The sequence below is a fragment of the Agelaius phoeniceus genome, chromosome 4 (genome assembly GCF_051311805.1).
Source record: "Agelaius phoeniceus isolate bAgePho1 chromosome 4, bAgePho1.hap1, whole genome shotgun sequence".
NCBI lineage: Eukaryota > Metazoa > Chordata > Aves > Passeriformes > Icteridae > Agelaius > Agelaius phoeniceus.
The window spans coordinates 56208832-56235782 of record NC_135268.1 but is presented as its reverse complement, the minus strand read 5'-3'; the positions used below and the strand labels follow the sequence as shown (position 1 = coordinate 56235782).

Here is a 26951-nt window from a genome sequence, read left to right as displayed (position 1 = left end):
TAGTAAGCAGATCTGTATTTAATAAAGAATTTATACAGTATGTTGCAATTTTTAAAAGACATTTCTATAGAAAATAACAGACATATTATTTTCCCTCAACAGCTACATTTCTCAATTTGACATATTGTAGACCAAACTAAGCTCTTTTCCCTTCTGCAGTTCCTCAGACTCCAGAAAGTTGCAGGTTTAACTCCTCAACAGTAGCTGTGTCTGCAGACTAGTTCCACTTCCCATGTGCTTGGCAGCCCAATATCAAAGGAAATCAGGAATGCTTTCCCCTACTGGGCACTGAATTCTCCTGCAGCCAGAGCTCAGGACTGCACCTGTGACCCACCAGCTGCAGTGCTGCAGCAGTGCACCTTGCCCCAGTCCCTACAGAGGTAGCACAGAAATAGTTCAGGTAAGGGACAAGGATGGCTGCAAACGTTCTTTACATGAGTTTCCATAGCAATATAGGCTTTATACATCACAAGAGCCAAACACATATAACCAACATAGAAAGCTTCAAAAGTGTTGGAGACCTTGCTCCTTTTTCCTCTATTTTGGCCATGTATTCCTCTGGTACACTTCAATCACAAGAAATTTACCTCAGAAAGAGTTTTTGGAGAAAACAGATCAGGAGTAATGCTACGTGTTCATCTTGAATTCCCAAGTGGTGTGCTCCTACTTGGGGTACCCAGAAGAAGATTAATAACACTCACACACCTCTGCTGCTGTCATTGTACGTGTACATGACCAATGCCACCCTCCAAACAGCACAGGGGTAAGACAGGGGTAAGACAGCTGCCTAGTATCTGTAGCCCTTTGAGAACAAGTAATAGGAATGGCAGCACCCAGCTGAAACCCCTGATTCTTTCTATTCACGTTACATTAAAAATCAAACAGTTAAAATTCTGCCTGGATTAGAATACAGGATCTAAAGGCAAATTAAATTCCACCATCCACATTAAGAAATCAATTCAGCTTCTGAACTGGATCCGCTTTGAATTTAGTTGAAATGCGGTTTGATGAAAGACTCCTGTTCAGCAGCAGATATAATTATCACACCCATCTTAATTAGACCATGAACTTGACTTTAGGATCCCCAAAGGAGTATTGAAAGCTTGGTCCAGTTACACTGAACTTGGTCCAGAACACTGAAGCTTATCCATCAAGATAAATATATTACCAGTTCTTTGATACAACAGATGCTTGATGAGTAATGGAGCAAATGCCTTTTTAACCATGGTTTTTAAAAGGGATTATTAAACTGCACTAAAGTGTGTGCTGTTATCTTTGAGGGGGAAAAAAGTATAATATATGAAAAACAATTACTACAGAGCACATGGAACACAATTTTTCAAGCACTAGTTTCAGAATTAAAAACATTTGAACAAAGGTTCTCTGTGGAGTGTCATTTTGTAACCAATTCAAGGCTTCTAATAGCTATTGTTTAAAAAAATTGTCAGCTATAGAAATTGTTTTCCCTTCAGATTCCAAATCCTGTCAGACCAGGGTGATTAAAATGTTGCATTAAAAAAAAGCAGGGGGAGGTAATCTAATCTCCCCTTATAAAAGTAAAAGCAGCAACTCAGTTTTTAAAGTATCATGACCAAAAAGCTGTAGCCCATCTATCATTCACATATGGATCCATGTAATGATTCTTCAATTAGAATTATTATCTGTACAGCAGCTGAAGACTGAGAACTGCTGATACACTGCAGATGAGAACATTTGCTAGTCTCTGGGCTCCAGCCTTTCTTAAAAAATGATGATCACACAATATAGATTGCTCGGTTTATATGTGTATTAAGCTGCAATGCCAGCATTTACATTTGCAACATTACAATTTTGCTTTCTTAGGCTCAAGAGAATTTGCTGCATCTGGTAGATTTTATTTGCTTTGTATCTTAGGCAATTGTTACGAGCAAAGCACAAATAGGCAATATTATTGCTCCAAGTCCTTTGTTTTGTTGATTATCTCAGATACTACAAAAAAAAAAAGTAAACTAAGAGTGGGCCTGTGAGATGGGTCATTCAGTGTCAATTCACTTGCACTCTATTATCCCAGTGCTATTTTTATAAGGCAGAGCCATCTGCTCCCTCATTTCTTCCACCTGTATAGATCCAGATAGTCTAAGATGCAACATTAGAGGGAAAGAAAAGCATCTCACACAACAGTTGCAGGCCCTGTTGAAGAGGAGAAAGCCACTTTGGTGATTCAGGCTGCAGCCACCTGAGCAGTCCCTGCCTACCCTTGCACCCGAGCTACATGCTGTGACCCAGAGATGATGGAGAAAGGTAGATACATAAATAATAGCTGTGAGACAGCCTTACTAAATGGGCATCTCTGCTTGGTGTTTCTACTAAGGATTCCTGCTCTATGAGCCCTGAGTATGTTCTGAGCCCAGGCAGCCTTCCCAGATGTCTCCCTCAGAATGTAGAAGCTGGAGGCAGCAGGTTGGCTCTTACAGATTTTTGAGCCACGTGAAAGCCTTTAGTGATGTGTGTATGTAGAGATTAGAAAAAGGGCTGCAACTTAATTAAGAAGCTTTTCTACTTCACTGTACAGTCCTGCAGAGATCTTCATAGAAGGCAAATACTGCTAATGTATTTGTTATTTGCACAGTTTGGCCACTGCCATCTTTCACAGGACTGCTTTTAGTGGGCAAGAGCTGCCATAGCCATGAAATCTCCCTGTAACTGTTATACAAAGGAAATGAAACCTCTGCTCATGGGTACATGCTCCAGTGTTATTTCACTACTTTATTATAGACATTACTGAACAGAGACTAAGAAATTTATACCCTTACTTGAAAAATACTTTTTATTCTCTACTGAATCTCCTGTTTCAGATACACTGTAAAGAACCACGTCTTCTCCACTTACTTGAAAGGATATTGCCATTTGAATTACTTAAAATTTCCTTATATTTATGTGACATTATAGAATGGTTCTGTCTCTAAAAGATTAATATTAATTAAAACTGAAGACATTTATGGGGATAAAGCAAGCAAACAGAACTGAAAACTGGTACAAAAGCTTACCAAAGCAATATAACCTGAACACTTAGTTCAAGAGTTCTTACATTGTGGTGGGACACATTTCTCAAAATATTTTAGATTTTCTCACTTCAGGTGGCTTCCCTAAGATCTGTGAAGAACTTAAATGATACAAAATATAATTTTGTATTTGTTTTCAATTAAAGCCATCACCTTATTTTTTTAATAAAAAAAAAAGTTTAAGAAGTAAAAACCAAAAACTATTTAGGTCTATGAACTCTTTTTCAGAGCTTTGTTGAAATTTTCAGCTTTGATTGCAAATGGGAAACATTTCAAAGACAGAAAAAAACATTAATCAAGGAAGCAGTTCAATCTGTGTTAGAAGTGACTGAATTACTTTCAGCAGACAATAAATTATGAGACCAAAAAAGGCAGCAATGTCTTCCTCTCAGAGAAGGCAAATGCTACTTCCTTTATTCAGAATCAGAGTACTACTCATCAAAATGCTCATTTTAGCTGCTATCACACATCTCCCTAAACTCTTGTATTAATAGTGCTACCATTCACATTCTATGACTGGTCATCTAAATCAATAACTTATACTCATTTAGGCAATATCAAAAATCAGGAAGAAAGGTATTACTAAAGCCTGGTGGCTTTCACTGGCTGCTCCAATATACAGAATACTGAGGCAGTAAGCTGCAGAGATGTGGCTCCAAAGTTTGTGCAAGTTTTACTGACTGGAAAAACTGAGGTACAGCATGTTCTCATAAAAAAAAAAGGTGGGGGGGGGGGGAAGTGAGGGAGGGAGGGAGGGGAAAGAAAGAGGGAGAAAAAGAAAAGACAAGCTATTCACATCTCCTTACAGCCACAAGGGCTCAGAGGCCAAGTTACCTGACATGTCTCCAAGGATGTGTTTGTACAGCAAACAACAATGGTGACTGCAGTCTGGGGAGCTGTACCTGCACAAGCTTTAATCAATCTCATGTGTGCCTCCAGCAATAACAATGTGGAAACAGCAGTTCAACTTAAGCTGAAGATACAAGGGACCTCATTAAGAGAGAGCACCTTCATGATGATCAGCACATTATTAACTCCCACATACTAGCATCACCTCTTGCCTGAATTCATTTGAATGTGCTGGACAGACAATCTCTCAGAAGCATCACTGTTTTGATAAAGTGATTTACAGAGGGCTCTGAAGGATACATGCCTCAGATCCCACTCAACAAAGTAAATAAAACATTTCCTGACACTTAGAACTCATTAATGGTGGTATCCTGAACAACACTATGTTACAGACAAACAAAGAAAATGTCTTTGAACATTAGGCTTACTTTGAACAGTAAATTACATAGAAGCTATGTACAATGTAGTAACCACGTTTAAGAATAACTACACATTTTGCAACCTGCAGCACTGTCACTCCAGTGATATGGAACCTTTGTTTGAGGAACAGACTCTGAATCTATTGTTTGCTTAATGAATTCAAATCAGCAACTGCACAGATCCACAGAAGCAACAGTGCCAATGGCAAGAGACACTACAAAAATGGAAGTATATCTATTTCAACAACAGTGGACTAAAAATGCCAAAATACTCTCAGATCTCACTGGCTCTTAAAACTGCATTACTCCTACGTGGTACTCCTCCTTTCCAGTGAATTTTTGATCTGATCACCCTATCAAATCAGAAGAACAAAAACAAAAAAACCAAAGCCAAACCCCCCCAGTGACTGTACCTCTTCACCTCACAACTTCACAATCCCTGACATTCAGTATTAAAGCTCCTTTGGGCTGCTGAACTATGCAAATGTTTTCAAGAGCTGAGTACTGACAGGATATGAGGTACTCTAGGTTCCTCTTTGCCACTGGAGGCTGACTAGCTCTAGGTAGCTCATGACAGGTGAGAACACCTGAAAAACATTACTATTCCAACTCTGTCATTTACCCATGCAGTCTGAACACTGTATTTAGTAAGTGCTATCCTAACATTTGCATAAATCTTTGAAAAGAAATTAAAAGTGACACATTCATTTATGAAAAACAAAGTATTTTGAGAGCAGAGAAATGTTGCTTGGATGGTCTGTATCTAGGAGGGAATTCAGTCACTGCCACAGACAATACTGTTAAACAAAAACATGTGAATAAACATACTGTGATTTGGTAAACACTGTCCAAATAGCCACACACAGATTTAAAGGCAAACTGTAAGTCTTTGAACATAAAGCTTTACTTTGGCAGATATTAAGTGCATTTTTCATACACTGCAAAAAAAAATTGTGTCTGGTCCCTTGTTCTTGGAGAGAGTATCACCTACTTTCTTAAAGCTGAATTCCATCCAAATTTTTATTATGGTTTTCAATAAAAAGAACATAAGATCAAGAATAAATTTCTGCAGTGCAGATGCATAGTTCTAGCCCAATACAAACCTGACATATTTCAGACAAAATCTTATCTTCCTGTGTTACTAAATCTGTATCTTCTAGTCTTCAAGTTGTTCTGTAGCTGCATTAGCATCACTGATTTCATTTATAGTTTTTTCTTGCTTTGCTTCTTTTCTAAAAGTCTTCAAACACTTGTCAAGTCTTTTCAGGAATACATCTACATCTTGCTTTTTAATTCCAATTGCTGAGGCAGCATTGAGGTAAGCACAAGGATAGTCATTTGTATGTGACATAAAGCCTTTAAAAGTGTAGTTATTCACAGTTTGTACAGACCCACAGGGAACAACCCTGAAACAAACAAACAAAATCATGATTCAGTTAAAGATGCCTTGACATTTTATGTGGTACTCTAGGTTGAACACAATTACAAAAGTTCCTATTGAAGTAGGGAGTTGCTATTCCTACCACTGATGCTCAATACCAGCATAACTTAAAATCTGTTGAAATGCCAGGTCAAACAGCATATATTACAAAATATTTACTTATGTAACAAAAGGGAAAACCTGAAACTTTCACATCAGGGAAAGATTTTGAAAGCTTTAACTTCAAAAATGTAAACTCAAAAAATTTCAGCCTAAAATGGTTAAAATTACAGGACCAGCCAAGGTTAGGGCAGGCAAATTAAAAAGTGCATCTAACCACAGTACATATAGATTTACTGTCATTCATCTGTGCAGGAAGTGGAATAATCCAGGCTAATGAAGCATACCTTCTGATGTGGAAACATTCAGCTCTGCTACAAAAAAATAACATTAAGGCTATGGCAGAAGTTAGCATGGCAGCAGTAATATGCAGATTAAGGAATGCTGCCAAAACAAATTTTTAAATCATTCTCTTCTTCTAAAAGGTTTAAACCAAAATCATTAAAGATTATTTGGCTTGCATTTCATTTTAACAGTGTCTCTAAGAATAAATTCAGCTCAGACTGGCTCAGATTATAGATTTTTAATTTTAAATTTTTTTAACACAATTAGTTCCAGAAAGCAGAATTTTTTTCCATTTGACAAAAAGCTGTGTAGGATATTAAAAGCTTATTCCCTTGACATCCAGCATAACCATATTTGTGCTGCAATAAATAAAACAAAGATCCTCCACTGTAGCTTACACCTATATTGTAAGATCAGACAACATCTGGAAAGTAAATGAAATCAAGGGATACTAGGGAATAGTGACACTAAATTAAATGGGCATAGATCATCTATTTAGGATACCAAAGTAGACATAGAAAGCCTCACTGCCAACTCAGGCAGGGAGACATGACTGCTCTATAACAGTGATGACAAAGGGTGATTATTCTCTAACTCATTAGGCTGCCTTCTGTAATCATGACACAATTGGTATAAATCACTTTACAGGATTTCCTACAATATATGCAAATACACTCCCCCAATCTTTTAAATTCATAATATCCTTACCTAGCTCCAGAAACTTGTCTTGTGAAAAGCATAGATCCAAGCTGGGTAACAGCAGCATCATTAGTTTCATCTAGAGTCTTCAGTGACATGGCTAAAATAACATAAGGTCAGGTTAAAACTGCTACAAAGTTACTTTTTCTCCAAAGAACTACCACAAATGACAAGTTGCTTTCCAACAGCAAGAATCTAGTCACATACTTGTGTTCACATACAAAGAAAAAAAAAAGAAACACATATAATTTTTAATTTTTCCACAAGCTGTCACAGATTACTTCCTGGTTAGACTGTATGCATATTCTGCACAGGTGGGCAGTATTATTTTGGTGTTGAGCAGAATTTTTGGTTAAAACAAATACCCTGAGTAGGAATTCCATAATTTCTTTTACAACTAAGAGGATGAGTATATTATACCCTAATTTAATTTTAAATCTAATTTTTATGAAGTATTACTACATGCTAGCATCTTCAGCCTGTCTTGAATTAATTTCTGTCAAATTAATATGTTGGACAGGAGCAAAATAATGGGTCCAAGTTGCTACACTACTTTTATAGTAGATAACCTTTTTAGTAACTTTATTGAATTATTATTCAATTGAGTAGAGTGTAGTGACGTTTAATATGTAGGAATGGTATGTGGAAATGCATTATGAATCCACAGTATATTAGATTTTTTTTAAAGTTAAAACCCCAACAATTACCTAAGGAAATGGGATTATGTGGTGTGTCTAACAGTCTCTCATTGTGGTTATCTGCCAGCTTCTTCAGCTCACTTGAAAGATATGAAAACATCTCCTGAAAAAAAGATGCAATGTTTTTGTTATTAACTATCAAACAGAGAAAATAGCATCTATTTCACAAAACTGTTATGTCTCCTTTACATCCTACAGGTGCTCAGTTGATTCTCTTTTCATGTGTACCAAGTAAGTGGATCAGACAATTCTCTGAAATAATTCTATAAAGGAACAGCTCCATTTCCTGAGCACTGTTCTTATCTCTCAAGCTGATACAAAAGTCTCTATCTGGTCTAATATATGTGCTTGGGATGTCACTCATTCTCTCTGTGGCCCTGAAACCTAGGGAGGTAAAAAGTTTTGAAGAGATTCCCACTGCACAGCAGGTCTTACCCCACACTACTTTTCAAGAGCCTCCCCATGCCCTAGCCCCCTAAACCACTGAGAATGAACTGCTGCCATCACAGATGGCCACGTTTGGGCAAACTGCTCCTTACTTTGTCTTCTCTCCTTTAATACATTCCAGACTAAAAGCAGTATATCTTGCTACCATGTATCACACAACCACATTTCCCCCTAGTGCAGAGATTTCTTTTTCTGTATGAGAATAAAAATCCAGTCTCTTAAAGAGACTATAAGTACACATTTGACTGTATTTTGTTTCACACAATATACACTCTCCTGAATACTCAGCTCTGTTGAGCAGTCTGTCCTTTCCCTAGGACCCCACTCCTGTTCAAGCTGACTATAAGAATGGAAATATCTGAATTTCTGCTATCACTTAATTGGATTGCACCTTTATTGTGAAAGTGTCATAAGACTGAGATTCATAAATACTTTGGCACAGATACAAGCCACACTGCACATAAAAGGCTGTTTCTCTTACTTCATCTGTATTTTATATCCTCCCTCTTCCCCTGTAATAAGCTATGATAATTGCTCATGCTCTTCCTCAGTTTAATATATTCCTCTTCAGATATCAGCTCAAAACACTTATGGGCAGAGTGAGAATAAACACCATTCTTATTGTAAGCTTTAGCATTTTTTCCATCCTTTTTAATGCTTAGTCTCTCATAAAAACTAGCAAAACCATACAGACACTGGGTAGCCTTTTTAAAAGATATTAAACACCAGGCTTCTCCTCTTTGAGGCCATAAAAATTGTCCTGCTTATCTGCTTCAGTGTGACTGCCTGTTTAAGCATCCTCATCAATTTCTGGACCTGACAAGTGATTTTTCATTCTTTAAATAGAATTACCTCTTCTGTTTGTAGAGCAGTATCCTGCTTTGACCTATGGACTCTGACAGATATAAATTACAGCTTGTGATCAACATTGTGCTTTTGAACAGAACCTCCCCAAGGTCTTATGAAACCAAATGAGGTTTGTGGTACCTAAGTTAGAAGAATGTTACAGCTGCTTTTCTTGAACCCCTGCAGGAAACCTTGCCTCCCTTCATGAGCAACTAAATGAACACAGCTCCCCACCTGTACTTCCTAATATCACAGAACAAATACAGATGGAGAGAAAAAAATACCCTCTTACTGTCTAAATGAATTAGGCTATTGACACAACTATCCACAAAAGCATAAAGCTTCTGTAATACTTGAAAAAACAAAAAAAAAATTGAGAGGTATCTATGTTGAATTATCAGAACTTGAAATCTGTGAAGAATCATTTTTATTTCTCATAAATCAAGTGATTTTATGGTTTTAGTTCAGAGTTTATTTACGGTTCACTCACAGAAGCTGAAAAATATTCATGTTTCAAATGTTCAGACACTTCTGGTCCCTCACTGTATTTAAGCACATTATTAATTTGTTACTTTCTATAATAAGCATCACTAGCTTATTATGGAAAGCATAATAAGCATCACTAATATACTAGCCTTTTATTAGTATTTATTTTGAAATACAAATCATAAATTAATTTGTGCTCCCTCTGCTGGCTATTTACTTTTAAAACTGAAGCAAACTATTGTAGAAATACACAAATTGTGAGATAAATTCACATATAAATTCTCTAGAGATACTATTGCTGAAATTAGTACTGAGAAAAAATATACTGGAACAAGACCAATTTCCAAATAATTTTTGTGTGTTTTATCTAGGAAATTCTCTGATACATCTCTTAAAGTATTACTGAAAGGACTGCTGAAAGGAATACTGGAATTATTACTGAAAGTTGGTATAAAAAAGTTACCCACTGCATAAATATGTTATATTTATTTAAATCTATTCAATGAAATTAGGTTACTAGATTTTTTTAAATCTAGTAACCTAACATACATAGGAACTTGTTAAAACAAAGGATAATGGAAAGATGGAAAAAAACCCAAAGTATGTATTTTCATCAGTTTGACTAAAGCTACATGAACACAAATTCAAAGTTTCCTGGTTTTATGAACAATATTTTGCATCTTTCTATTGGAAGCCCTCTAGACATTTTATAGTTTCAAAAGTTTGTTGCAAAATAGATTAACTTCCTCTCCAAAAAAAGGATTAAAGCAATATTTTTGTGAGGTCAAATCTATAACCAACCTCCATTATAAAATATTTCTCATATATGGAAAATTTATAAGCACCCTAAGCAATTATATATAATTGAGCTCCTACATAATAGATTTTCTGTAGCAGGAAGTCAAGTTTTCTCCAAAGAAGCCAAATATTATGCTGAAGTTATACTGAACAACTCAAGCACTAAATGTCAGTTAAGTTTCATTATTAATTCACTCCTTTACCTTAGAAACTTATCAAAAAAACTCATTAGGCTAGACAAATGCTAAACTATGTGGAAGTGCCTTTCACTTCTGGTTATTTGAGCACTTAAGCCAACAAAACACCTTAAAAAACAAAGAACAAGTCAGCAACACTGTCTGCATCAAACAGGCCAAATAACTCAACTTTTTGGATGAAACAGTCTACTTTCACATACATATACAAAAATATTTTCAAGAAGTGTTGTAACAATCATTAAAAATATCTGAATCATACTATATTGACACTATAAAACTACTTTTAATAGAACCTACACTAGTATAGGTGACTCTTCATTTGCTCCATTGTGATAGGCACTGTTCTTGCAAGCAAAAATAACAAGAGGAAAACAAGTGAGGAAAAAGCCAACAACTCCAGAGAAAAAGAAAATGCAGGTACTGAATAAGCCATCAGTCCCATACCAGCTGACAAAGAGGTAATTGATGAAGGCAGGAAAGTTTTTGTGCAGAGCTGAAACTATCCTAGCTGACTCCAAGCACCCAGCTCGCTTACACCCTGAGCCTGTAACACTCTGCCTTCCTCCCTGTGTCACTGTCACCTGAAAAGACGAGATGTCCTCAGGGAATGGTCACAGAGCTGGGGATGGTGCAGAAGAGCACACTGCACAGGAGTCATTTTACAGCCTCTTCACCCTCCACACAGACTGCCAGCTCTCCTGCACTTGCCTGACCCTGATGTGGTCCCACCTTCCTTTGCAGCAGCAGCTGTTTTATAATGCAGCCATCACACCTCTCCTGCTCTGAGCTGTGATCAGAGCAGAGCCCCTGGTGCACCACCCCACCCAGCAGAGGGGCTGCAGGGCTGAGCACGGACACCCAGGAGGAGGCTCAGTTTCTTGAAATGCAGCCAAACACATGACAAATACATGTGTATGTGTGTGACACCTGCACATACTACACACCCTCCTAGGCAGATTCTCTTGCACTGCAAGAATTTTTGTTATGGATTTACACTAAAAAGTTTTAAAAACATGAAATTAATTACAGAACCTTGAAATCTTTATATCATCAGTATCTAACAAAGTGCCCAGTAAGCCTTGCCAATCTGATTTGGTAACACTAACATTCACATTTTTTTAAAGGTCTTTCTTAACAACAGCAATCAACACATTTTCTCTTCAGCACTCATGAGACCTTCAGTTCAGACTCTGTGACCCACACTTCAACACAGGTTTTTAGTATGGAGGCCTCTCTGAAAGTTCCATTTGTGCTCGGCATTTGTTTAATTACACACAATTTAAAACAGTTAATTTAAACTAATTTGCCTCCAGCTACTCTAAAGCTTGAATATGGTTACATATACCTCACATGAGGAAAATCCTCCAATATTCTCATATTTGACATGCTACAGTGTAACAAGCCAACTAAGGAAAAAAAAAAAGAGGAGTAACAACTATCTACCTTGCTTTGAGAATAGCTGATTTTTTTACATTTTTAATGTCCCTCAATAAATGTCTTTCCTCTTCTTCCATTGTAAGGAGAGCAGCAATACAAACTCATACTGAACTATGCAAATAATTTATTCCAATCAGAACAACTACATCAATGATAACTCATGAAACATAAACCCAGTATTATACTGAATTGTAAAACCCAAACAATTTCCTCCCACTTGGTATGATTTTAAATATTTTAGATACATACTCCATAAGGACATAAAAATAACTCCAGTTTTACTCTCAAAGTATGCAGACAGATGGATACCAATATAAAAAGCTCTATCACATCCCACAGTAACACAGAAATGCATTTAAGAAAATGAGAATTATCTTGATTGTTAAGTCTAATGAGGAAATCCATAACTGCTGTAAACAAAACCATCACCTCTTCAATAATACTGGTATAATAATTAGTTAAGTGGATTAGAAGGACCATACTGGATAATAGCAGGTATTAAACCTGGCCTGTAGGGTTCTGAATGCAAACCCTGAACACAAGGCTCTTGTTCTCCATGAAATTTGAGATGATAACTAAGCCTGCTTATGCCATTACACAGTGCAACAACTATATTTACTTCACATGGCCTGGTTTAGACACACACATACATATATGAAAATAGCAACTTTTATGACCTAGAAATGTAAAATACAGGACATAACATAACCTGTACTGAGGCATCTAAAGTTGCTATAAAAATACAACCTTTACATTAAGTTCTTTAAGAGCAAAGATATCAACAAATTTGATTATGGACCAACCGTTATCTGCACTGCAAAAGGACTGAGAATCATCTACTGAGATTAGAAAACCACTGTTATAACCATCACATGAACATATAAAAAGGAATTCTGAAAAAGTCAGTACTTCTTCATATTACTACCTATAATCTCATACTCTTGGACAATTGCACACTCCACAATTCCCAGCCTGTCAAAAAAATCTCACTCCATGTACATCCCTTCCTGTATTAAATAGCTAATCTGTGTAGAATAAAAACTGGGCAGATTATTTAGTTGTTTGTGTGAGACTAATCTCTTCTCAGTAATATTCTGGGCTTTCTGGCCTAAGCTCAAATAACCTGAAGTAACATCCATATGAATAAGGATCAGGTAAAAAGAGAAAGAAAAAAAATACACCTGAAGTTTTTTATAGCTGATTTTTTTTGTGTGAGTAGGTGCAGCTGCACCAATATAGAAAGGAGTACTCAATGTCAAGCTATAAATAGTTCCTGCTGGAAGCTTAATAGCTCTGCCTCTGCTTCCTCAGAGCACAGGCAATAAACTACCACTATTGCACTTTTACAATTCAGGAACAAACAGATTTAAGCAAAAATGTTTCTCTTTCTACAGCAAATCCAATAAAAGAAACATTTATGCCATATATAAGGCTCTGTTTATAGTGTATATTCACATTTGAAATAAAAAGGCCTGAAGTTGTAAAAATATAATACTGTATTCACTTTAGAGTTCTACTTCCAAGAAAATCAGATGACTCAAAGTGTACAGCTATTCATTAAGACATTTATGAAAGAATTATTATTTATGACTCGGACAATATTTCTCACGCCCTTTATACATCAGCTACTGGTAGAAATCTAACAACAAAATCAGCTTCATAGAAAACATTAAATTCACTTGAGATTCTTCTGGACATAGCAGTAAAAGGGAAAAATACAATTTGCTTTTAATGAACACACAAAACATAAATCAGAATACATACAACAGTCCAGAATAAAATGCTGCAGTAGAGGCAAAAGTAACTGCTTTCAGTGTTTCACAAGCTGGTTTCACTTCAGTTGCACAGATCACTTCTTAGTCATTGTAAGGCTGCTAAGTTGGTTTGGTTTTCTATAGCCTAGCTATTCCTATGGGACCTCAGTTCCAGTACAGAGTTTATGGATGCCCTTTAACCAGCTAGAAATAAGTCACAGCAGCAAAAACTACTGCTCTGCCACATAATCAGAGACAGCAGCAAACTGTCAGCAGAAAACAACTGGAACATAGTTTTCAAATAGAATAATGAAACAGATAATGCATAGCTTAAAATTATTAATTTAATAGTGCTTAATTCACATCATTTCCTTATATGAAGACTCTGTAAAAAGAATCTTCTGCATTACTATAAAAAGAGAGAAAAATCAGACGTATTAATTCCAGAACTAAGGATAACTCAAAATATACAATTTCCAACCTGACATGCACTGGATTTTTGTGTAGTGCAATCATACCCAACTTAAAACCTATAGTCTGTGAAAAGCAGAGAAGAAACTAAGCTGTGTGTTTAGATGAATAACTAAAACGACAATATTCTTCTCTTTTTGTGGCAATGCACAGTATTTATAAGCCAACCAGAAGCTGTGATTCTCCAGAGAATGTGGCACACAAACATTTAATTAAGCACTATCACAGCACAAAGGCACAATAGGGACAAAAGAGGAAGAGCACAGACCCGGGGTTACTCTGGGTGTCCAATCTCCTGTGCTGGAAGCAGTGTGACCATGATAAAACAGTACAGTATTTCTCCATTTCAGTTTTTGTGGACAAAATCCTACTATATTATTCACATTTAGGAACAACAAACATGAATACTGTACAAGGTAGTACAGGCCCTCCGTTTAGCCTCCTGGATTGAACAAACAACAACATGGAAATCATGCTTACTCATGAGCACCATTTAGACAAGAAGTAATTGTATCACACTGACTTTCCAGATTCAGAGCTCTGGCTCAGATTAATTCAATGGCTTTCTAGACAGAAACTGGATTTACTACACAAAGCAGTTTTGCAACAAGACTTTGTTAACAGCTGACTTCAAGAAAATACTGCTTGCCAAAAAGCTTACCTTTCTCTCTTTCAGTAACTTTTTGTAGCCACTGGTTCCCAGAGACAGAAGTGTAATGAGGACATCTAAAGAAGGAGACGCAGATGCTCTTCCTGAAAAAAAAACCCCAATGTAGAGATTAAAGTGGCAAAAAAAAAAAAAAAATTATGTGAAAGAAAGCTGATAATCGAGTTTTCTACAGCAATTCTGTATGGCTGAAATCAGCCCATGAACTAGTTTACCTGGATACATTTTGCTGATCTCCTGAATGAAGGACTCGTTGAAGCCAGCAATGATAGCACCACCTACTGGAACCATAAAATTTTTGTCCAAGCTCTGAACAAAAGCATCTATTCTGCCAACTCGAGCACCCTTTATCAAAAAAGACAAAAAAAATATATAAATCCACAACATACATTAGAACTAAGGGAAATGGGATAGCATAATAACTATATAAAAGTATAGCTAAAATAAATATAATTCCTGAAACTCTCAGATACTGCATTTGTGATCAAAACATAAAAATCACAGTATTACCTCTTTTAGCACTGCTTACTATTAGTACCATTGTCTGCCTAACATAGAACCTTACAAATTCCCATTTTGCTATGATTTAAAATATCAATTTTAGTTCCTGCAAGTCTCTAAGTGTGGCTCCATTTCAGCAGCAATCAAAAAGAAATGCCTCAATGGGAATTATACAGTTAAAACTGTTCAATCCTGAACACTTCTTACAATTCTCACAATAAAAGGCTACGAGTTAATGCTTCATTAGCAAAGCTTTTTTCAATATATAAAATTTTTTATATGAAAATTTTCAACATATATAAATTTGCATTAAACAAACAGGCTTATTACAGCATTCCTTCTTCTAAGGCTGCTTTCAAAAGCAAGATTCAAGTACCTTCTTATAGCAGATATTCCCCACATCCTTATACCAAACCACTCATATTTTCAAAGGAAAAAATGTAGATTCTGCAGTACACCTTCAATTTGAGTGGCATGTAACTATGAACTGTACAATTAAAAAGTATGAACCATAAGAACCTGAAAAGTAGGTTAAACCCCATACATATCAAAGTATATGCAAATACACATATTTTTGAAACTACATACTAAATGTAAGAAGTAGAAACAGAGTTAATACCTGTGGAAAACAGACAGAAAAAAAAGCAGAGCCAACTAAACCTCATTTATTAGTTCTATATTTTGATAGCTTAATGCACAGAAGACAGGAAAAACACTCCAAGTTTGTCAGCTTTTTGTTGGGAACATGAATGCCATTTGCTACCATTTGATTTAATTGACAGGAGAACACCAGAGGAAAAGCACAACATGAAATGGTAATAAAGTTTTGTAATAAAATGTAAAACAAATCAGAGCTCAAATATATACATTTGCATATGCAAGGAACAAACAACCTATTGAGTCTAGAAAAAACATCAAAACAAACACAGTAAAAATTGCATTTGTAGCATTTTAGTCTGAAATGTTTATCATTAGAACATTTCATGCAGCAAAACCCAACACTTTCACAGCCTCATTCATGTTAGTTTCTCACTAAACTTGAGCAAGTTAAATACAATAAACATGTACTAAGTACATTACAAATAAAGCATATAACGTTTTCTATTTCATAAACTCCCTCAGTCTTTCAAGATTTAGAAATGTCAACATGATGTTCTTTCACAATTGTACATTAAGCTGGTCTGTGTCCTGTAAGTAATGTCTTAGCCATCAGAAAAAAAGAAAAAACCAGCATATCTTACATTACTAATAGTTCAGGATCCTCTGGATCCTATTAAAATATAACCCCCTATTCTTTTGAATAGGTAACAGAAAAAAGAATATTAAAGAACAATGTACATACAATACAATGAGGAAAAATGCAAGAATTCTGTTTCATGACTGATCTTAGATATCAAGCAACATCCTCTTCAAGCTAAACAGCAACAGAACTTAAACTTTTTTGAGCATAACATTGAACTTAAATCAGTTTCCTCAGCCATTCTCTGTGCCAACAATATTTTAACAGTGACAATGTCTATCAAATGCTGCTGTAGAATTCTGTACCTTCAATTAAAAATTTGCAACTCATTCTGTTGAAGGCCTCATTTCTATTCAAGTATGATCCATTATGTCACTTTTGGTCAACAACTTTAGGAATTATTTTAAGAAAGCTTATTAAGGATATTTTTCCATTATAAAGACACATGAACATACAAAAACCTAAATAAACTTAAAGTTACATAAAAAGCACGTAATAGAAATAACTACTATGCTTAAATTCTCTTTCTGTCTGTTGTGCTTTCCCAGAAAATTGTTCAAATGTCAGACATGCATGGGATTTCTCTCAAAGCTATGAAGCATCTGATAAAATTTGCTAGGTTGTCTACAATCACAAATTTACTTATACTTGCTATAAAAAAATATTATTGGAAATACACAGCTCCTACCTGCTGGATAAGATGCATACATTTTGAAGACTGAACTCCATATGCATTGTTGACAATATGTGGAATGTCATAATTAGCACAAATTACAGCCAGCTCCTCCAGCCTGTGAGCATAAAATCATAATTTAGAGAAGCATTGATTACTGTAGCTCAACTTACAAGTCAGACCATTAAAAGACTGAAAGGTCTACAAGGAAGTCAGAATGAGAAAGGTAACTCTTGATTAGTACCTCAAGGCACTATTTGTCACCTTAAGCTAAAAAGTTAAGATGAAAATTCTATTGGCTTTTACATATCCTGCAAATTGTTGATCTAGTCTGACATTTTTCTTGCTTCACTTTAAGTTTTGTCTGCACAGCAGTTAATATATCCCAAACCATTAAGCTTTAGATCCAAGCTTTTTTTGTTGTTGTTGCTTTACTATTAACTGCATAGCTTTAGCTAGTCACTTTTTTTCTTTTCTCTATTATTCAACATGAAAAGTCTATAGTAGTTTCAACAGTGTCTTGGAATCAAAAGCATCCTGTAACAGGAAGTTTTTATATTTTTCTGTTTATCTCAAAAGAACTAGTATTTTGATCCTTTGGCTGGAATTTCACTTTCATGCTTCAGATAAACTGATTAAGAAAAAAATAAATTCTTTAAAGGAATGGAAAGCCCTAAAATGTCTGAATATGGACATCAACCAATTGAAAATTTGTTCAGCTGTTTACTCTTCACTTGCCTTTAGAACCCCCCGAAATCTCAGTGAGCTCAACCTGGATTGATTAATCAGTCAAATTGAGGTTTATGTGAGCACACTGATCATTTTAAGTAAGATCCTTCAGCATTTTAAACATACTTATATGCAGTACCCTTTTCTGAAGCACTCCAATCATGCTATATTTAAAAAAAAATACTCGTGATTTTCCCCAAACTTTTGAATCTATTTTAGAAATATAATCTATTTGAAAAAATTAGGCAATATAAAATAATTTAAAGTGATGATAAAGGTAATATTACTTAAAAAAAAAAAAAAATCAGGAAACTCTGCTTCCAATGCATTTTTACTCTATCTCCTCCTGTACAGACTCTCACTGTAATTTACTGACATACATATAAAATGTGACAGAGTATGAAAACATTTTCCAAGAGGTGACATTCCTTTGCATTCTATTTCTATTACATTTTCTAGTGTTGTTCTGCAATGCAAAATTCTGCTGCAAGTGTCAAATAAATTTTTCCAAACATAAATTCTTAGGAAATCATCATTACCATATTATCCTCTAAAAAAATCAAAAGTACTTTATAATTAGGAAACACCAGCAATATAATGTACATATTGATCTTCTACAGTCAAGATAATTGTGAGGAATTGCATTTCCAATAATTTTTCACATTTATCAGCATAGAATTACAAAATATTCTGAGTTGGAAAGGACCCACAAGGATGATGGAGGCCAGCTCCTGGCCCTGCACAGCCCAATCCCCAGCAGTCACACCACACCTGAGAGCATTGTCCAAATGCTTCTTGAACTCTGTCAGCCTTGGTGCTGTGACCACTGCCCTGGGGAGCCTGTTCCAGTGCCCAGCCTCCCTCTGGGTGAGGAACCTTTTCCTGATATCCAACATAAACAAACCTCCCCTAGCTCAGCTTCTGCCCATTCCCTTGGGTCCTGTCACTGTCACCACACAGAAGAGATCAGTGCCTGCCCCTCCTCTTTCCCTTATGAGGAATTTGTAACTGCAATGAGGTCTCCACTCAGTCTCCTCCAGAGTGAACAGACCAAGGGACCTCAGCTGCTCCTCATGTGGCTTCCCCTCATTAATAGAATACTTGAGGAAATCTATTATGCAGGGCAAAGTTTTTGCCTTCTGACCTGCTGGTTCTTAATCAGACACATTCCTCACCCTCTAGAGAGACTCAAAGGAACACAGTTTCCCTCTTACAGGCTTCTTGTCAAGTGCAGGCACACAATTTCACCAAACTACAAACACAGAGGGTGTACAGCTATGTACATCTTTCTCACCTTCTGAAAATTAAAGGAGCAGTAACCTATCTTCTACAAGTACTGAAAACAGAAAAGTCTTTTTTCCCTAAAAATATTCTATTGAACAATTAGATCCATTGTGCAATACAGAATGAGGATGCCACAGTTTGAAGAGAATGTGTTAGTATGCAAGGGAAGCAAATGATGCACAGCACCTGTATGCACCTGCACCTGTTTCCAAGGCCTGGAATGCAGCATTGAAAATGGACTAATCATATCATAAAAATAAAGCATTAACAGAAGTTGGCTACTGAAGTTCTTAATAGTCACAAATACAGAAGTATCTCCCACTTTATTCTTCCTTTCTTTCTCTCCTGTTTGTTAAAGTTCATGAAAAGAAAGCTTTGTTCTTTTTTTCTACTATTGAAAGTAAAAAGAGAATTCTGCTAAGTACACAGACCAACTGAAAAGGACACTTTCCCTTTGGTTCTCTTAAATACAGTAGTTTTACAAACTACTATATTTACAGTAGTTTTACAAACACCTTACAGCAACAGCAGGTAGAATACTGAGAAAGAGGGTTTATACACTAGAGAATTACCCCCATGGAGATAAATAGTACTTCAAAGGAAAGCCATAGGTATGGCAGCCATAAAACTACTAAAAATTTTAAAACACGGCCACCACAACTAAATAAAGCCTTAAAAATGCAGATATTTAAAAACAGACATTTAAAATTGCACCCTCCAGAAATGATGTCAGGGTTTTCCTTCCCATAGGAAGATGAAGGTTATGGCCTTCAATAGTTGACAGTTTCTTTTAAACAGAAAGTACATTCAAATCTCCCTATATCTGTGGTATATTATAACATAGTGCCACTACCTAATAATTCATCTCTTAGTTGTAGAGGACAAAACAATAGCAGCATGTCAAAAAGAGGAAGCAGATAAGGAGAAGATTCATTTACCCAAGCTATAAAACAACCATTCAGTTTTGATAGCTGTGATTTAAGTTAGCCAATAAATCTGCAAGTCAACTTCAAGCAATGTTCATAGTATTCTGGCAGAATTATATGGTTTTAACTCCCATCTTTCCCTCTAGCAACTAGGTTAACCTATGATAAATACTGGAGGACTTTTTAAGGTAGGAGAAGAGAGTGAAATATATTTTTACTTGCCACATTTTAGAGTCAATAACATTTCTTTCCTATGCTTGTGGAGGAGAGTAGAAAAGGCAACAGTAACATCAAAAAAATGGCATTAGCTATGGAGCTACATTTCCTGGATTATGTTTCCATGAGAATCTACTTTTACTACTTCCATGAAATTTTATGAAAACCACTAGCAAAATGACATGAATTTCACCACAAGAGAGCAACATTAACCTCACTTACATAACAGAAGAAAAATCTTCTGTGTAATTCTCACTTTTCAAATATACTTTTCTGGAAGGGGATAAAAGAACCTTTACTAATTGTTGGCAGAAGCAATTTTAGGAAGATGGACGGTCAAAACATGGAGGTGTTGTTTGGGTTTTATTGTTGTTGTTGGGGGGTAAGGAGGATGTTTGTTTTAAGAGTAACAAATAACACACCTCTTACCAAGACTGCTTACCTGTCAGGTACCCTTGGAGCAAAGCAAGATGTTGTAGAATGCACACAAAGGATATTTTCAGCACCAAGAGCCTTGATTTTGGCCTCCACTGCTTCAAGGTCTGTCCGTAGCTCATCACCTTCTAATACATTTTCTATCACTACAGGCTCAAAACCTGATCAAAAAAAGCAAGAACTTGATATAACACAAAAAATCTGACTAATTGTGGGGGTTTAGTGACAGTATACATTTGAAAAACACATTGTGCTACTATTGTTTTAATAGATTCTAAGAGAAAAGACTGTGCCAATCAGACAGATTGTCACCTTCTGATCACAATTCCTAGGACACAAGTCTTTGCAAAAATTTGAGAGAGAGACTTAAACCATGAGCTTTGGTTTTACATAACTCTAAGGACAGTAGATTAGGCATCTTACTCTGAGGGTGAACTGTAACTTCCTTAGTATTGTTCTCATTTGACTCCTTTATCTACCTCTGCACACACCTGCATTTTGCAAGGCATTAGGAAGACAACATGCACATTTTAATTACTTGTTAGAAATCAGGAGTGCACAAATAAAGCAGAACTACCATGCCTTAGGCCTTTTTTGTATCTTACTACAAGGATATGAATTGATCACTCTGATAGAGGTAAGTTCCCTATCTGTTGGAAGAACACACACGGTGTCATCAATCAGTTACCTTCTTACCTGCAGTTATCATTGATTTAAAGCAAGATTTCTGGTCTATACGTGGCCAGATAATGTACTTTGCCTTTGGTCTCTTGTGCCTCAATGTTAAAAAACACAGAGTTAGACTCATGCCTGTTGCCATAGGAACCACAAAGCAGCTGGTCACTGTCCGGACACCTGCATGTAAAAGCAAGTCAGACATTAACATGAAGAATCCATGATGTAACTTCACAAATAAGAGATTTTTCAAATTTACACCTACCAGCCAGTTTTATAACATCCAGAACTACTGAATTAGTAAGTTTGTTCAAAAGGCTGGAACCTGCAGCTTTGGGCTGTACTGCAGAAATATCACCTGACCTTCCAATTCCATGGATCAACCTAGACAAAAGAAGTTGAAAACACACATCAGGATTTTCATGTTTCAAAGCCATAAACCTTGCTGACTGAAGAGAATTCAACTTGATAAATAATTGTGGAAAACTTTGTACACATCAGTACCTGCCACAATCAATTCTATTTTAACAAAGTACACATTTGTATGAAATTTTGTTGTTTTTTGTTTGTTGTTTTTTAACAGTAGATTAACAATGTTCCTGCATGCAAGTAAAAACTGTGAGAAGATCCACAGCAGCAACACCTTTAGCCTCTGGCAGGTTACCTTTTAAGTTTCCTTTTTTTCCTTTTCCCTTTAAGCTTCCTTTTAACACCTCAGCACTTCTTGATGTTTGTCAAAATAGCATTATAAATGCTGACATGTTCAGACACACAACCAAGGAAAACAAAAATTAGTTGTCTGTAGTGTAGGGTAGCATAGGCATAGTGGTATTATAGATACTCCCTTGGCAAATGCTTCATCTCCATAAGGCAAGGAAATAATACATACAAAGTGATATACATGGATATATGTATTGCTTTGCCCATCTTACACATCTTCACTTCATCTATCATTTTGCTATTCAATGTTATCTGTCTTGGAATAATATGTTTCTCTGAATTCTGTTTATAAATTACGGTTATAAACTGTGTTTGTAAATATTGAACATTATTTAGTTCAGGAGTGGAGGATCCTGAAGTAATTTATAGAATACAAGCTTACAGAATGAATTTAGCCATGGCTGAAATGCAGCAGCTGCTCAAGTAAGCTAGTAACAGTATACACCTACTTATGGCTTTAATTCTTTTTTTTTGTCTTGGCAACAGAATAAAATGCAGTCCAATGAGTATATGATATTCAGAACTTCTTGGAGCATGATTTTACATCTTAAATTTATTTTCCTGTTTCAAGTGCTAAGTTGAAATCAACAAACACTTGATAATTAATTAAAACTTACATATAATACTCCACCCAAAATATTTTCTTCCCTCATTCCTGCTATATTCTTAATAGCTGTCTCATATCAGTACTTTTTATTTTGTGCACTTACGGACTGCTTCCTGAGAAGTCATCTTCCCTAAGACTGCCCCTTTATTAAGCTAAAAGCAGAGACAGCTTGAAAACCATCTCCCTCTACCTCCATCACTCCCCAAGTCACCTGTAAAACTTATTGCAGAAATAACTGGAGGGGAGGACACCTTGCTGTTGCTGACACTCACAGGAGAGGCAAGATGCCAGGTGCCAGAGCTGCATTGGAACAGCAGCAGTGAGCACCAGTTCAGGCTCCCTCTGGCCAGGAGCCAGGAACAATTTCCCCAGCACTGTCCAAAAGCAGAACTTCCCCAGATATGCTCCCCTCCCCTACCATGCATATCCTAGCCTAGAGAGCTGCACACAAAACTAAAAAAGCCAAACTGATGTATCACTGGATTTCGACATGAATTTATCATGGTACTGAAGGGCTTATGAAAGCCATCAAGCCTAAGTGACTCAGCCTCCATGTGCTTACCAAGCTTACTAAATTTCTGGCCTCTAATATACTTTTGTGTTTATCTTTTGAGGAGAAACATCCTGGAACTTTCACTTTGATTCACTCCTGCTGGATAAAACATCACAGCAAGATACTCAGCACAGCACTCCACACACACATACAAAAAAATACATTCCTAAGGAAATTAATGCAGAGCCTCTAAAATTATAGCATCCAACATATCCATTAAGTAAGCCTGAAGGGCTACAAGCTAATAAAAGTACTTTTTGTCTTTAGACATCTCCTTACTTCATATAAAATCTTTTATAGATGGACTGGGGTTTCATCTGCTTATCAACTAATCACATTATAAAGCTATTAACAAATATTAAAAAATACAAATAGCTGTTCACTGTCGATGTTCAATAATGGGTAACTACAATGTACAGTAGTTTTTAATAATACACAGATGAAAAGCTGCACCTTGTTATAAAAGGCATGTAATGCATAGATTATTTTAAAACAGTAAGATCTCTCCCTGTTTCTGCTTCCCTTGTAAAGGACAACTCAACAACTTCAGCTTCTACAAATTCAATGTACAGGACATAATCCTGACAAAACATTTTTGCTTCATTCAAGACTTTCTATAGAGTTATTAAGGAAAATTAATATAGAAAGCTGTATCAATTCAATTATCACATTATATTATTTTTCTCAAATGCTACCAAGGTCTTAGATAAACAAACCACCATAAAATACACCATAGGAAAGCATTAATAATAACCTGAATAATTCAAAACAGTCAATAATTTGTACCTGTAATGCCTTCGGGCAACAAGACCTGATGCCACTCTTCCTTCCCTCTCACCAACGCCACAGTTGCCCAGGAAGTTATTGCTATCCATTATAGCAAGTTCATGAAGAAACAATTCAATGGTGCTTTCATCCCATCCATCTTCAGGACATTTCCCCTTAATAATAATAATAATAATAAAAAAATATGAAATTTGGAAATGAAAAATTAACAAAACTTTATGCAACTTGTTTGATAATTGCTACCCTTCTTTCTCATGCTAAGCAGCAGTCTGTATTTTCATTATTCTCTTTTATACTATCTAATGTTATGAAGCTGTATTCAGAGAAAAGTTAAATAATGATTTTTCCATGTGTTAAATACAATTACACTAGCACATCCCGACATTAAAACAATCAGGATATCTTTTACCTTCAAGTGTTCTCTATGGTACACACAAAACCACTGCAGGGCATACATGTTAATTACTCCCTAAAAGACTAGAGATTATTTGATGTATTCCCTAGACATGATGTACAACTACAAGAACTCAACAGCGAAAACTGCACAAAAGGGAAGATATTCAGATATTAGAGAACCAAAAACATGAGCAGAAGGGAAATATAGTTTTAATGTAATACATCTTCCTATCTACACATATTACTTTCCAGTTATTATCTAATAGGGAAGGAAACCATTTCCAAAATATGTCAAAACCTGCAAGAAGAAACCTGCTCTTTCTTGTGCTCTTTACTGAATTAACAACTGCACCCATCTTTGCAAATTGCAGACAAGATTCTCAAAGCAGGGACCCATAAAACTGTGAAGATTTTTTATAGGTCCAGAGGCTTTTTCACATGCCCCAGCAACAAAACAGCCAATTTAGTAAGTCTGATTAGTTTATCAAGTGCGGTATCAAAGTTAAGGTGGAAACAGTAGATGACTGTTTCCAACACTAGACTGAGGATGCTCAAGAACTGAAACATTTGCTAATTCAATGACAATTATTTTTATACGCTGGAGGGAATGAAATACATTGTTTTGGCACCTTACAAGTATCGCTTTTTATCTCATGCAACAATGTGCTAGTATCTCACTGTTTTTAAACATTTATTTAACTGTTCTCTGGGCCTTTCTCGGCAAACGCACAACCCAGGGCAGTAATTTTCTCTTCCTGCCAAACGCGGCCTTTCAGTCTGGGACTCCGTCAGGTCCCTGCCGTGCCGGCAGCGGCTCTCGCTTCTCGCGGGCCGGACTCGGCGGTGCCGCCGTGCCAGAGGGCAGAGTCCGTGACCCGGGCCGGCCTGCGCGCTCACGGGGCTGCGCGGGGCCGCCGCGACCAGCCCGGCTCGGGGGAGGTTTCCCTGCCCGACCCGGTTGCTCGGAGGGCCGACGGGCGGCTCGAGGTTGCTCTGCCCTCGCGAACCCGGTGCGGGGAGGGCGGGGGGTCAGCTCTGCCCCACTGCAGACGGTAGTGGCAGAGATGGAGCTGCTCGGTGCTGCCCGGGCCGGCGGTGCCCGCTGGGCCCCGGGGCGCAGGGCGGGGGGCGGCGGCCCCATTACCTGCTCCAGCAGCGCCCGCAGGCGCAGCTCGTGCGCACGGCGGCCCTGCGCCCCCTGGCGCACGTAGGCCGCCGTCACCAGCCGCTCGCTGCAGCCCTGGTTCTCCGCGTTCATGGCCGCGGCGCTCCCGACGCCGCCGCCGCTCCCCCTCCGCGCCGAGCGGGCCTCTGCGAGCAGGGCACTTCCCGCCGGGAAGGGGCGGGCGGGGGCGGTACGGTGCACGCCGCGCCGTGGAGCTCCGGGGCCCCGCCCCGCCGCCAGATCCGCGCAGCGGGCAGCGAGCGCTCCGCGGGGCCGCCCCCGTCCGGCCCCCTCCGGCCCTGCCCGGCCGCTGGGCGGGGCTGGGCTGGGCCGCCCCCGGCGCAGGTGCGGGGCCGCAGGAGAGCGGGTCCGAGCTTGGGCCTGTCACAGGCCGCGCCCCGCTGTGAGAGGCAGCTCGCCGGAGCCCAGACCGCTGGGCTGGGCAGAGCCTGTTGGTGGGCTGGCTTTCCCGGCCCTGCTGAGTTTAACACTAGGCCGTTGAGAACAGCCATGTACCTCCCCGCTGCTCCGCTGGGGCCAGGGCGTTTTCTGATCCTTGGGACCTGTCTGGGGGCACAAGTGGTTGTAGGACGATCCTCAGGGAATAGCAGCAGCCTGCTAGGGCTGCGGGCATAGCCCAAAACCGTATCACAAGGACAAAGACAAGTTACCCAGCGAGACCTAATTTTTTTTTTTTTTTTTTTTAACACAACATCAGCAGAGGATTTGCAGGCCAGGCTTTGCACCTTTGCTAGGATCTGCCAGTAAGGCCTCAGCAGGTGGAAGCTTCCCTGGAGCACGGGCAGCCGGCCGCAGTCGCTGTGCTTTGCCCCTCGGCGGCCACGGGCACCGGCAGGTTCCCATTTGCCTCCTTGAAATAACTAGTAGGGAGCGTAAAAAATTTAAGAGGCGCGTTAAGTACGTGCTGTGTTTGTTCCAATGTTTAATTATAACCAGCCTGTATCTGGTCGACTGAATCTGTTTATACAATCTTATCCGATTCTTCTGTTTTACAGTTTTAAGCTCAGACGGCTAATTGGCGTGTGAAGTGTACGTAGCGACCGTCCCGCTTCTGTAAGTTTAGTTAGCGTTTAAGTTTTGAACGTTTTGACAGAGAAATCTTACCCACCTGTTTGAATTGTTGGCTCATACTATAATTAACACAGTTTCATAGCCCTTTGAGCAGAACAGAGCTCCACAAGTCGAACTCCCTGTTCGCGATTCCCGCAGTCCCCAGCGCTGCTCCTCCCGGTCTGTACCACAAGAGGGCGCTCACCTAAAGCGATAAGCGCACATTGTGCGGGAATTCCTCTTTTTTCCTTCTTTTTCTTCCGCTCCAGTGTTCCGACAAAGTGCTCAAATACACATGAGCAGATGACAAAGTTTGCTCTATTGGTTAGAAAGATAGGGA

The 26951-nt window shown here is 37.8% G+C and overlaps 1 protein-coding gene across 1 annotated transcript; it reads right to left on the bottom strand.

Annotated features, from left to right (window-relative positions):
- On the bottom strand, window positions 1-25841 carry SEPSECS (Sep (O-phosphoserine) tRNA:Sec (selenocysteine) tRNA synthase). Its single transcript, XM_054633257.2, has 11 exons — window positions 25520-25841; window positions 23980-24134; window positions 21579-21697; window positions 21335-21493; window positions 20646-20799; window positions 17064-17166; window positions 14850-14979; window positions 14629-14720; window positions 7541-7634; window positions 6843-6933; window positions 1-5715 (listed from the first exon to the last, which is right to left on the bottom strand). The coding sequence occupies exons 1-11, from the start codon at window positions 25631-25633 to the stop codon at window positions 5466-5468; spliced, it is 1461 nt and encodes a 486-aa protein (XP_054489232.2). The 5' UTR covers window positions 25634-25841; the 3' UTR covers window positions 1-5465.
- Window positions 25842-26951: the final 1110 nt, after the last annotated feature.